Genomic DNA, 12,887 nt, shown 5'->3' on the forward strand with positions numbered 1-12,887 from the left:
AAACGGAAAGAGACAGACAGGGAAATAGAGAGAGAGAGTCTTTAATTTGAATATCCAGGGAGGAGAAAGATGAGTGAGCAGAGGAAGAAATGGAGAAGAGCGTGGAAGGGAGCAACAGAAAATGAGATGAAAGGCAATGCAGGGAGTTAGAGAATGAATGAGGTGTCATATCAGTGAACTGGGATACTTTATATCACATTCTCCCTGGGACAACACAATGAACGGCGTACAGCAAATACTCCTGTGCTCTGAGCGTGAGGCATTTTATGTGGCTATATACAGAAAAGTTAATGTGCTGCTAGGTCATTTCTGTTCAGCTTGACCTTTTGACCTTGGTTAAAAATAGTAAGAATAAGAGTTCTTGTGCCATATACAGAGAAAAAGGGTGATATAACTTTACATTTCGTGTCATTTTACAGTAAAATACTGTTGTACCATTTTTTTTTAAGTAAAGAGAACAAATCATCTTATAATTTTTAGTGAAAAGCCCAGAATTCCCTGTGTGACCCTTCACATTTGATGGATTTGTATTGTATTAATTATGTTTCCTCTTAGTTTTATTATCAGTTATGTACATTAGGGTCAACCTGTGGAAAAGCTACTTGTGATGAATTTATTATGGTGGATGTCAGTATAATGTTAAAAGTAAAAAATGGACCATGTAAAATGTTTTTTTTTTAATGTTTTTTTTTACAGTTTTAAACTGAAAATTACAGATTTAATTTTCTCTCTCTCTCTATACATACATATATATGTATATATACAGTGCAATGCATAAGTGAATACACCCATGCTAAAGTTGACTAAAAAGAGGAATAAAAAATCATCTTTTGGAAATTGAACTTAATGCCTTAATTAAAAAAATTAGGAAAAATCCAACCTTTAAGGACACCAATTTTCTTTGTGAATGAATAATGTATTGTAAATAAATAAATGTTCTTCCTTAAAATACAGGGTGCATAAGTGAGTACACCCCTATGTTAAATTCCCATAGAGGCAGGCAGATTTTTATTTTTAAGTATTTTTTTTTTTTTTTTTTTTAGGATACTATGCATCCTGATAAAGTTCCCTTGGCCTTTGGAATTAAAATAGCCCCACATCATCACATAGCCTTCACCATACCTAGAGATTGGCATGGGGTACTTTCCATAAGATCATCTCTCAATGCAAATCAAACCAGCTATTAGGCTAACTGAAATAAAATCATGCCAATCTCTAGGTATGGTGAAGGCTATGTGATGATGTGGGGCTATTTTAATTCCAAAGGCCAAGGGAACTTTATCAAGATGCATAGTATCCTAAAAAAATAATAAAAAAAATAAAAATCTGCCTGCCTCTATGGGAATTTAACATAGGGGTGTACTCACTTATGCACCATGTATTTTAAGGAAGAACATTTATTTATTTATGATACATTATTCATTCACAAAGAAAATTGGTGTCCTTAAAGGTTGGATTTTTCCTAATTTTTTAAATTAAGGCATTAAGTTCAATTTCCAAAATATGATTTTTTATTCCTCTTTTTAGTCAACTTTAGCATGGGTGTATTCACTTATGCATTGCACTGTATATGTATATATATATATATATGCCAGACTTTCAGAAAAATGCTCTGGGAAAGCTCAGAGACTCACATGTCATCAATTATAACTTAATTTACATTTACACAATGGGAAGAAAATTAGCAGAATGGAATCTAATATGATGGAAATTAAGAGCTTTGAGAGTAGTTACAATTTATGAAACCACAAAACATCACATCATTTATCAAATCAATTATTAATACTAAATCATGTGGAGTTGTTTAACCACCAAAATGATGTCACTTCACAGCAGTTGATGTCATTAAGGCTTTTTTTTAAGGGATATTACAAAAGTCTAACAGGATTTTTATGCTTAACAAAGCTGGATTTACTTGATCAAAAATACAGTAAAAACAGTAATATTGTCAAAATATTGTTGCAATTTAAAATAACTGATTTCTATTTGAATATATTTTCAAATGTAATTTATTTCTGTGATGAAAAGCTGAATTTTCAGAATCCTTACTCAAGACTTCAGTGTCACATGATCCTTCAGAAATCATTCTATGCTGATTTGCTGCTCAAGAAACATTTCTTCTTATCAACGTTAAAAAGTGTTGTGGTGCTTTCTATTTTTGTGGGAACCATGATACACTTTAATTGAAAATCTTTGATGAATATGAAGAACAGTCATTTTAAATAAACACTTTAAAAGTGTTTACTGTCACGATTGATCAATATATTGCTTAATTGCTGAAAAATGTATTAATTTCTTTCAAATGTACAGAACATTCATGCTTATGTTTGTGTTGGAGCAGGGGTTTTCCTTACTTGCAAATGGAGTCGATCTCCTGCGTATCCTCATCTTTTTGGGTACTGACAGAGAGACTGTCTCCCAGGGCAAGCAGACACTGGGCAAACCCTTTATAGATGGAGCTGCACTTCGTTGTGGCAGCAGCAGAACATGGACTGGGAACAAGCACTAGAACAAATAGAGACACACAACAATATAACAATATCAGTCACCGGTTTGTCCCTCATTAAAGACTTGTAAAGAATAGAAAGAGTCGGCACCTACAGAAATGTGTCAGGCTGCAAAATTCGTATTCATTTTTAATTCATTCAAAATTCATTTAAACTCAAAGTTAAAAATAAATTCAGTAATGTTAGCGTGGGGAATCTGAGCATAATGCACAAAACAATAACCTTCAAGATGTAACAGCCCAAGAATAAAAAGAAACGTATTTTCTCATTTCAGGTTGCCAAGCCTTCAAGCGTGTTATGGTTCTTCTTTTTTTTTCTTTTTTTTTCAAAAGCTCAAATGCAAAATTGATTTCTTCTAAAGAAATCGACAAGTTCATCAACAGACCAGCATGGTGACATTGAATGGCTTTTATACATCCTTTACAGACCTGAGGAAAAACACTTCAGTGCTACCACTGCTAGATTTGAGGGTTTCTCTGTAAATTGATAATACAAATTATACTTCTATGCTTCCTTGTTAGAACAGAACACAGGATAATACATCTCTAACCTTGAGGATATGGGAGAAAATTTCAATTGAATTGCTCTGAGCTTTCATGTGTTTCAGCTCCAGGTAAAGCGTCAAAAAGGCTTACCCTTTACCCAAAGTTTGCTTCTCTGTGCATGTTCCAGTGTTCTCCCAGCATCCATTGCTCTATGTTGTCTCTCAATCTACTTAGCATATACCTATTGACAATAAAACCAAAGATGGAAGTCATAGTGAACCTAAGTGAGATATGCAGGAGGATCTTAATTGGGTCAGACAGCAAATCACCAGCACTCTCCTAATTCCCTTGAGGAAATGAATGATTAATATTTGATAGGAGAGTTTTCTCTCGCTTTCTCTTCCCACACTGCTGCAAACCTATTGATTTTCAGCCATGTTTTTTTTTGCAGTGAGGTCTGAGGATTATTGGTTTCACTCATCCCCATCAACATTTAATGAAGATATGGAGAAGGAGAAAAAAAAAAACAAGTCATACATTAGAAAAGGAGAAGGCAAAGAACTGAGGCACTGCACGTAAATGGAAATGACTGAAGAAGTACTTTTAATAATGCCAAGGGGAAATTCAGATAACTGTCACTCAATAATACAAGACTCAATACCACTATCAATACAAAAATTATAAGTGATAAATGTAAAGAAAGCCGGCCACTATCTCAAAATAAAATAAAAAGTTTATCCCGCTTACAAGGTTACTACCCAAATAAATAAAAAATGTGGACATAACGTATTGAATTGAGTGTAAATTATTTATATTGTCCCCTGCATCTGAAAGCTTACACTAAAAAATCCATTGCAATGTACAAAAAAGTCAAAAAAGATAAAAAACATTACAACTATATACAGATACGGTGAGTATAAGGAAAAATCAAACCTATGATTGATGGGACTGACCAATCAGAATCAAGTATTCCAGAGAGCCACGTATATATACACATATATATATAAATCGGTAACACTTTACATGAAGGTTCCATTTGTTAACATTATTAATTAATTGGTTAACATGAAAAACACTTCAACACTAACAGAGATTAATAAATGTAACAAATGTCCTGCTCATTGTCAGGTAATGTTATTTAATGATTAACAAACATTAACTAATAATGTACCATTCCAGACACATTAACATGCAGTAAAGACCACACCACATACAAACAACAAAACGGAGCAGCCTGTGAGGAAAATGAAATCACCTAAGAAGTGGATATGCCCCAAAAGTCTCATCGGATCAAGAGCGTACAGCGTTCAATTACATATCTCTGCATTTGTATCTCTGGCCGACACTCAAGCGGATTGACGAGTAGTCTGAACCACTGCCTGCATTAGTAATGTTATTACTGATGTTGTGTAATCCACAAGCTCTGATATATCTGAGTGCTGTCCACCCACACACAGCGTGATCTGGCCTTACCCATTCAGCTCAGCGAGCTGTTGTGACCTAGGCGGCAGACACAGGGCTTATTTGAACCACAACATTAATTTTTAATCTGTGGTGCCAGAGATCCACGGGGAGTCCATGGGGTTCTTGAATAAATAAATGATATAAAACAGGGCGCTTGCTTGAGAGGGGGCTGCAGAGAGCGAATGAGAAAGAAAAGAGAAACAGAGAAAGATCAACTATGAAAAAAGGAATGAAATCAATAGACAAATAGGAAGCATTTGGTCTAACACTGTGCTCAGACTTTATTATGTATGCGCAATCAAATTTAATAATGGAACATGCTAATATTAATAATTTAAAATTATAAAATATATTAATATGAAATAAAGCAATTTTTATATTAATAATTACATTCATATAAAATATGCTCTAAAATAAATTAATAATATAAAAAAATAACGGCAGTATTATATTGTATTTGTATAAATATGCAATTACAAGAAATGTTTAAGGTCTCTCTAAAGCTGCAAAATTCATTTAATATAGGCCTACTCTGTTATTCATAAGAGAATAAGATTAACACTGTGTTTTAAAGCACAATACACTTCATGCAATATGAAATCACAATAGATTACAATACATGTACTCAGACCATTACACAATTCATGATGAAGCATTTTTACATCATCATTTAAGGAGCATGTTATGAAACCTTGAAACAAAAACGTCATAATAAATAACGTGGTACGTTGAGAATCATGGAGTGCTTAGAGCAAAACAGTTGCATAATTTCCTGTCCCTAGTGGGACACAATATCTATCTATCTACCTTGACAGACTTTAATTTCATTATAGACTTAAAGATGCTGAATTCAGATGACCTCTGGAGCATAAGATGGGCAAGTGATGATGGAGCTGTAGGCTACAAACATGCCCATCTCCTATTCATGAGGTTGAATATGCAAGCTTTATCCAGACCAATGCTGAGCAGGCACATTTGCTGCTGAGCTTTGCAACACGTGGCTCTCGCAGACATCCCATGGGGAGCACATCAAAATAGATGAAAACCATTTTTATTTGTCGGTTTCTGAAGATTTGCATTCACAAACACGGCGGTGCATGTAAATAAGGTTCAGTGGTGTGAGTAGACATGCAAGCAAGTTGCCAAAGTATTCTCATTTAGGGTATATGTGCAATTTCCATGTCAAGTCCATGTGGAGAACTCAATACATGAACATCAAAACATGCATATTTCTATCATGACATCTCTTGGTGGAATAGATCTTCTACAATGCTGTTATTGCTGCTGCTGCTGCAGAGCAAGTGTAGAGACATACTACTGCCAGTTCATACACAACACACGGCTGCACAAAAATGACACATATATTTATATATTTGCCCTGGGGAAAAAAAGATGGAAAAAAAGACAAAGTTCTGGAAGACTGGTAATCCTGATTCTTTGTGTGATGTAAGAGACCACATTGGCTAGAACTCATTAGGACTTTACCTCAGTGCCTGCTGGAAGCAGAGCTCACTCAAAAGCACTAGCTGCACAAGACAGACACTTCATTATATGCAGTGTATAGGTGGTTATATATACCTTTTTGGAGAATATACAATACACTTGTATTGTCTGAAGCATCTATGTAATTTAAGGTATGGTTAAGTTATGAAATGTTATGTTTATATGCAAACGAGAAATTATCTAAGTTATATATGCACTACTTTGCATCCATTTTTAGAACAGAAATCAGAACATTAGAGAATTATTAGTCTAAATTCATTAGTCTCATTTAGTTGACATTAGAGTTATCACTATAAATACTGAAAATACTGTCAACAGCCAAAAAATAAAAATATTCATCTTTAGGACTGAGAATGATCTATGAGGAAACCCCTCTGTAAAAACCTTCAAAATAGGAATAAAACTAGAAAATCTAGTGTATGTAAGTGCTGCTGAAGTGGCAATTTCTGGCTGCACATGCAAATAAAAAAGCGTGATAAAATAAACACTAGTGTATTTTTGGAGGTTTTCTTTCCACTGGTCTGAAAGAAGACTTGTTGAGTAAATAAAGCCCAAAATCTCAGAATTGTGGAGTGCATGAAAAACAATGCTTTTGCGATACGAAAGCAAACCATTCAAATTTACAGTTTTTTACAATTGTTTACACACTAAAATAAAAATTTCCACACAATTTGCAAAATTCTACTCCAAGGAGCAAAACACCTCCACAGATTTGCACAACATTACACACAATGTCTGCTTCACCCTTTTTGCAAAACATTACACACAGTGATTTGTAAAACTCTACACACATTTTCACACCTTAGACACAGATAAGGATTGTGAGGTTACTTCCTTGTCATTACAAAGCACTGGATTGCCAATGACCACACTAATGAACGAATTTGATAAACACAACCACCAGGTGTGGAAGCACACATGTGCTAATTTGAAAACGCAGCACTCAGGTGTGCTATAAAAGGTAGCAGGTGAATTCACCTGTCTTCAACGAAGATGGAAGGAGCTAGAAGAAAAAGAAGAGTGAGAATGAGAGGGGGAGCTCAAAGAGGAGATGAAGGAGGTAGAGGAAGAGGAGAAGGAGGTAGAGGAAGAGGAGAAGGAGGTAGAGGAAGAGGCCTAGGTAGAGGAAGAGGTAGGGAAGGACTTATGCCATTGAAGACATAGCCTGTGATGTGGATGAAATCTTATGGCCTGATCCAGCCAGACGGAGAGATGATGAATAGTTACAGTATTCTTGTTGCTTTTACAGTAGTTTTTCTTCAGAGTCAAAGTGTATGTACTTCATGCAGTAATTTTTATTTGTCTACAGATTTTATTTGTTTCATTGATTTCATTGTTGGTTGATTACTGTAACTGATTATGGTAAGAAATACTGTGTATTGAAATAAATACTTGAAATATTCAAGACTGTGTTGGTCAAAGCGAAAACTAATAGCATTTTCACAAATATGTGTATATGTTTTGACTGAAGTGTGTATGTTTTGACTGAAGTGTGTCATTTTGCAAACAATCTAGGAATTATGCAAATTGAGTGTGGTGTTTGGATAATTGTTATTCTGTTTTGAAAAAGAGAACCCGGTTTTCAAAATTGCGTGTAAACAATTGAAAAAAACTGTAATAGAGGCACCTAAACTAAACCGTACATATATTTACAATGTTTCAATGGGCCACGTTAGGCGCATGAATACACAACTCTGCAGAAAGAAAGAATATTGAACTGTTACTTTGTTTGAAACGAGAGGGAGTGGGGGCAGTTTTTCTTTTTTGCTGCACTATGGCAACTTTTTCTATGGTAACTGTGGCCCTCTATTGCGTCGCATCGTTAGGGGCGACAGGCTAATAAGCCTAGCAGTGACAGCATAGCGTGCGAAAGGCGAGGAGAGCCTCTATTCCCCGAGCTAACTCTAAAACAGGGCTTCCAGAGAAGCCGCCTGCAATAGCACAAACAAATTCTGATAATTAGCTCATGCCGGCAAAGTCCCCTTTCCAAGTGATTGGTTAACCTATGCGGTTTTCCATTCACACCTTCACTCCCAGAACACTGAATGGAGGGAGGATGCGGGGGATGAGAAGAAGTGCATTTGCCAGCTGTTAATTTCTTTCATGAAACCGAGGCGGGGGAATACAGGATGCGCTGCATAGATATGCAATGTAAATTGATTTGAGACAGGAACATTTTGCTATTGGATTTTTGTAACACATGACGTTAAGAGACGTTAGGAGAGTTAAGAGGGAAAGAGAGTACAAATCTTCTTTAATGAGGATGTAAAATCAAGCCTGACTCGGTGACATAACCCGCACTATGAGGCGGCTTTCATAGCCCGGGTCATCCTCCAGGTGAGGAGGACTAATTGGAACAAAATGGAGCTCAAAAAGAGGTGCTAGACGGGTTTTCTGCTTGTTAGTACAAACCAGTTCAGCAGCTGCGGCATTGAGTTATATCCACTACAACACCAAAGCTCACTTCATTTTACTCTTTGTGTGGCATAAGAGCAGCTGCACAACCTAAAAGAAATAAAAGCTATCCTTGCAAGCCGGGATGGTGGAAAAAGCAAATGGTGGAGAGACGCATCTTAAAAGGAACCTTTTCATTTTGCTCTAATGGATGTTTTTCTCACGCACATGCCCTCAAATGCTCAGAGAGATGTAACACATTTAAACATGCGCAATTCCCAGAAGAGTTTTCAAAATTTCGCAGGCCCCGTGGGACTGTGGTTTCATTTGGAGACGAGAAAAAGTCGGGGAGGGATGAGAGAAAGGAAGGCAGACGTCTTTCCCATCGCTAACACTGGCTTTGATCAAGAGAAGGTGATGCGACTGCCACAATAACACAATCACTCACACGTGCAGTCATGTGTCACTTTAAAAAGTGGAAGGGAGAGGAGTAACTGACCAAACGAGACGAGATCTGCTTTCGATTTTATCTCTTTATTATCTCTCGTGGAATGGAGAAGATACAAGGGTTCATTGATTTTATGTGATAAAGGTGAGAGACTCTTAGATGCTTTAAAAAAGGCTTGAAACAGAGATATCATACTTCCACTGGCATTAATTTGACAGCTGCTATCTGTCCAGAACAAGGTCACAGATAAACCTACACAGATGGAGGAGCTCCTTCTCCGAGACTCTCCCTTAAATGCAGTATAAATTAGATTCAGATTGGGATTGCTGGAAGAGCTTAGCAGTAAAGACCCAATTAAAATAATTTCCACATCAAATACACCTTTAGTCTGTTAAACCACCACAGAAGCATTTCAATTAATCTGTCAAAAAATCTGACGGTGGAAAAAAATTGGAAATCTTCTGGTCTGCATTCGACTTTAGGTGTATTGCTTTTAAAAGCATTACAATTCATTTTACTTCTGCAATGTGACTAATTTCCAAGTGATATTCCACTATAAAAAAGGAAGGTGGTCGATGCCAGAATGGACCAGAGCTGCTAGCGGGGTGTGATCTCCCAAAGTTACATTCACACAGTTAACAACCTTATTTTATATTAGGTGTGACTGTCCCATCCACACAACAATTTAAATATACAGTGTCTCAATCCCCTTCTCGCAAAAGCTGTAAATAACCCCTGTAGGGCCGTTTGCAACAAGCACAATTATTATAATATTTTAAGTATAATGTTTTAATAATCATTCAAATTTTATGAGAAATGGGAAGTCCTCAACTATAGAGTGTAGCAGGTATGACATCAGAACCTGGAAGTCTAATTCGCCGCTGGTTCCTTCGAGACTTTCCTATGGGGTTTTATAATAGGGTTTTTCAATTTATAGAATGCATTACTTTTGGACTTTCCAAATTATTGTCTTTCATTTTCATGGTATGCATCTAAAGATTTAGAATTTCTTTCTAAATATGTTTGTGTTCTGCTGAAGAAAGGCACATCTGATGTGCAGATCTGGGATTGTATCAGGGTAAAAGAATCATGAGAATTACATTTTTGGACAAATTCTTTAACCCTCTGGGAGTCACACTTGTTATCTTCGCGGTCAAAAGTGACCGAAGAACACCAGAAAGTTAAAGGATTTGTGTTTGTTAAAGCAAGTGCTATTTTCCTTTTTAACTTACTGTTTGTATTTATGCTGAGATTCAGTTTGGGTCAGTTTCAGCCAATTTGTAAATGCCTATTTTTTGCTTGTGTTTTAATAAATAGAAAATGATGTATCATAATCTAGTTCTTCTTTATTTATTTTCTCTCCATCTTGTGAAAAATAGTTTGATATGTCGGTATACATTATATACTACATATACTAGAAATGTTAATTATGTATTATGTATTTTTTTATGTATTGTAGAATTATTGCTGTAACCATTGCTGCAAGTACAATTTAAAACTGTATTGAAATGGTAGAATTACGGTAAATGGCTGGAACCACAGTTGCCAGAACTTTACTGTAAAATTACAGCATTGTTGAAACCGTAAAATTACGGTAAATGGCTGGAACCACAGCTGCCAATATTTTACTGTGAAATTACAGCATTGTTGAAACCGTAAAATTACGGTAAATGGCTGGAACCACAGCTGCCAGTACGGAACCACAGCTGCCAGTATTTTACTGTGAAATTACAGCATTGTTGAAACCGTAAAATTACGGTAAAGGGCTGGAACCACAGCTGCAAGTACTTTACTGTGAAATTACAGCATTGTTGAAACCGTAAAATTACGGTAAAGGGCTGGAACCACAGCTGCCAGTATTTTACTGTAAATATACGGGTGAATTTTTTACAGTGATAATAAAGCCTGTGGTGAACCTAACTCGATGATTCTTTGACGTTTTGTTCTGTAACATACATTGCACACACTCACACCCTAAAGCTGTCTTATCTAGTTACTAATTAAAAACCTACGTTTTCACAAATGAACATAACTGCTTCAAAATTCACGTTTTCTGTAAGGGTGTGTGTAATTTACGTTGTAGAACAAAACGTCAATGTATAGTCAAGTCATGCTTACACATAAACCAAAAAAAAAAAAACATTTTGGAAACCCATCGGAAAATCTCGAAGGAACCATGGCGAATAGAGAGATGCAGGTATGATATCACTTTGTAGGCCAAAACACGGAAGCGAGTTAGCATTTTAGCACTTTCGGTTCCATCGTCCCGAAGTCAATGGGTTTTTTAAACGGTATTTTGGTTAAACGGCTGAAATAAGGTCTGTGGTGAACACAAGCTCGTGATTTTTTAAAGCTGTTATGTGTCTTGTAAAAGGATGTTGCTACAGAGACTACAGAGGCTGTCGAGGAGATTAAACGTCATCACGCCGAACATGTAAACTCGCTTTTACATCCTCATTATACTCATAATTCTGCTCTTATAAACTAGTCTAACTCAAACATTATGGGGAAATGTTTTTAGATAAAAACTGAAAGAGTTGTCAGAAGCTTAGTGATGGTGACGTTGAAGTCGAGCGACCGTGGTGTAGTTCGTTTATAGTCTACCTTTAGCTTTTTACTTTACTTTTTAAGGTTGTGTTCATCTGCAAGTATCATAAACTTTTGTTGGTCACAAAGCTTGTTTTTAGCGATCATCCAAAAGCCTATGGGAAAATCCTATTGGGTTTTTGTCGAGGGAACCAGTGTGATACTAACTGCCAGTTGGCCTACAAAGTGACGTTATACCTGCACCACTCTGTATTGATAACAATACAGATGACGATATCGAAGGAATCACTTTCAGAACGTATGTTTTGACCATCAGACATTCGTTGACCAACACTGACCAATCAGAATCCACTCGACTATAAAGAGCTTGAGCATTTAAAGCGACAGGCGACATAAATAGCCTAATGAAAAACAGAAAGTTATTGTCCGTTGGTGTGGAGGCTAATATAGTTATTGTTATAGTTATCTTTATAGTAATCATTGTTGGTGTGATTCAAGAACTGGTTAGTATCAATGTGCGTTAGTGAGGTCATTTAGATAAAGGATTACAAAAATAATTTTTGGTGAATCTTTCACAGACCAGGAACCTGCATTATGGTAAATGTTTTTTTTTTTTTAATTGTATGTTTTATTGTCATTTTATTTTTTATATTTTGCCATCAAAGAACTCAAACTGTGCAGTTCATCGTTCTTCCAGACCCGTTTACATGAACAGATCATGTATTCACATGAAAGTCTTAGAAGTGTCATCAAGACAAAAAAATCCCTTTGATTCTAGGCTATTTTAAATGTAGTCTCTGTAAGAAGCTAACGGGAGCTGTCTTTATACAGTGACAGAGGAAGAGAGAACAAAGAATAATAGTTTTTATGCTAAATCAAAAACCCTTTGACAGGTTGGTGTGATTTCCCTGGTCTCTATTTCACCCGAGTCTAATAAAATCCTCCGAAAAGCTGTGAATAAACAAACCGGTATGTAATATTCCAACATCTAATCTCTTTGGTAGAACAAGAAATAGGGTAGTGATTAAACAAGACAATATTCAAACAATCAAAAGGAGCCGTCTGCGGGGGCTTTGGGGTGGGGTATCGTCTAGAAGCAGCAAAACACAATTAGGATGCAAAACTTGAACGCATCAGTCATGTTTAACTGAACGTTTAAAACTCTCCCTTCTCATTTCAGTCAGACGGTGAAAAATTATGACTACATTAAAGCTCTGATATTAGGCCTTAATATCCATCTCTCCCTGTACTCCCCATCCGAAGGAGTGAAAGATTCCCAAGAGCCTTTTGATCATATGCAAATTCAGTTTTTTAAATATTCTTTCATCTGGCCATGTTGTGAAGTCAGCCTTCTTTATACCGAATATGAAAACCTCACTTACTTCATTAAGGAGGAGTCTGGAATGTAAAGTAAAAAACACAGCAAAAATCTGCACTCCAAAAATAATCATTGTGATTTCCAGCCACACTGATTTGAGCGTTTTTGCAGTGGTGTATAGACAAGGAATAAAATAAATAAATCAACAGGCTAGGGATTAG

General features: G+C 36.1%; 1 protein-coding gene across 1 annotated transcript in view; it reads right to left on the bottom strand.

The window, feature by feature from the left end:
• nrn1la (neuritin 1-like a) overlaps nt 1-12,887 on the bottom strand; it is a 34,816-nt gene that overhangs the window by 8,608 nt on the left and 13,321 nt on the right. Inside the window, exon 2 of the mRNA XM_084408759.1 lies at nt 2,355-2,505. Coding sequence (XP_084264885.1) covers nt 2,355-2,505 — 151 coding nt within the window. The remainder of the gene's footprint in view (nt 1-2,354; nt 2,506-12,887) is intronic.

Source organism: Rutilus rutilus (assembly GCF_951802725.1).
Source record: "Rutilus rutilus genome assembly, chromosome: 5".
NCBI lineage: Eukaryota > Metazoa > Chordata > Actinopteri > Cypriniformes > Leuciscidae > Rutilus > Rutilus rutilus.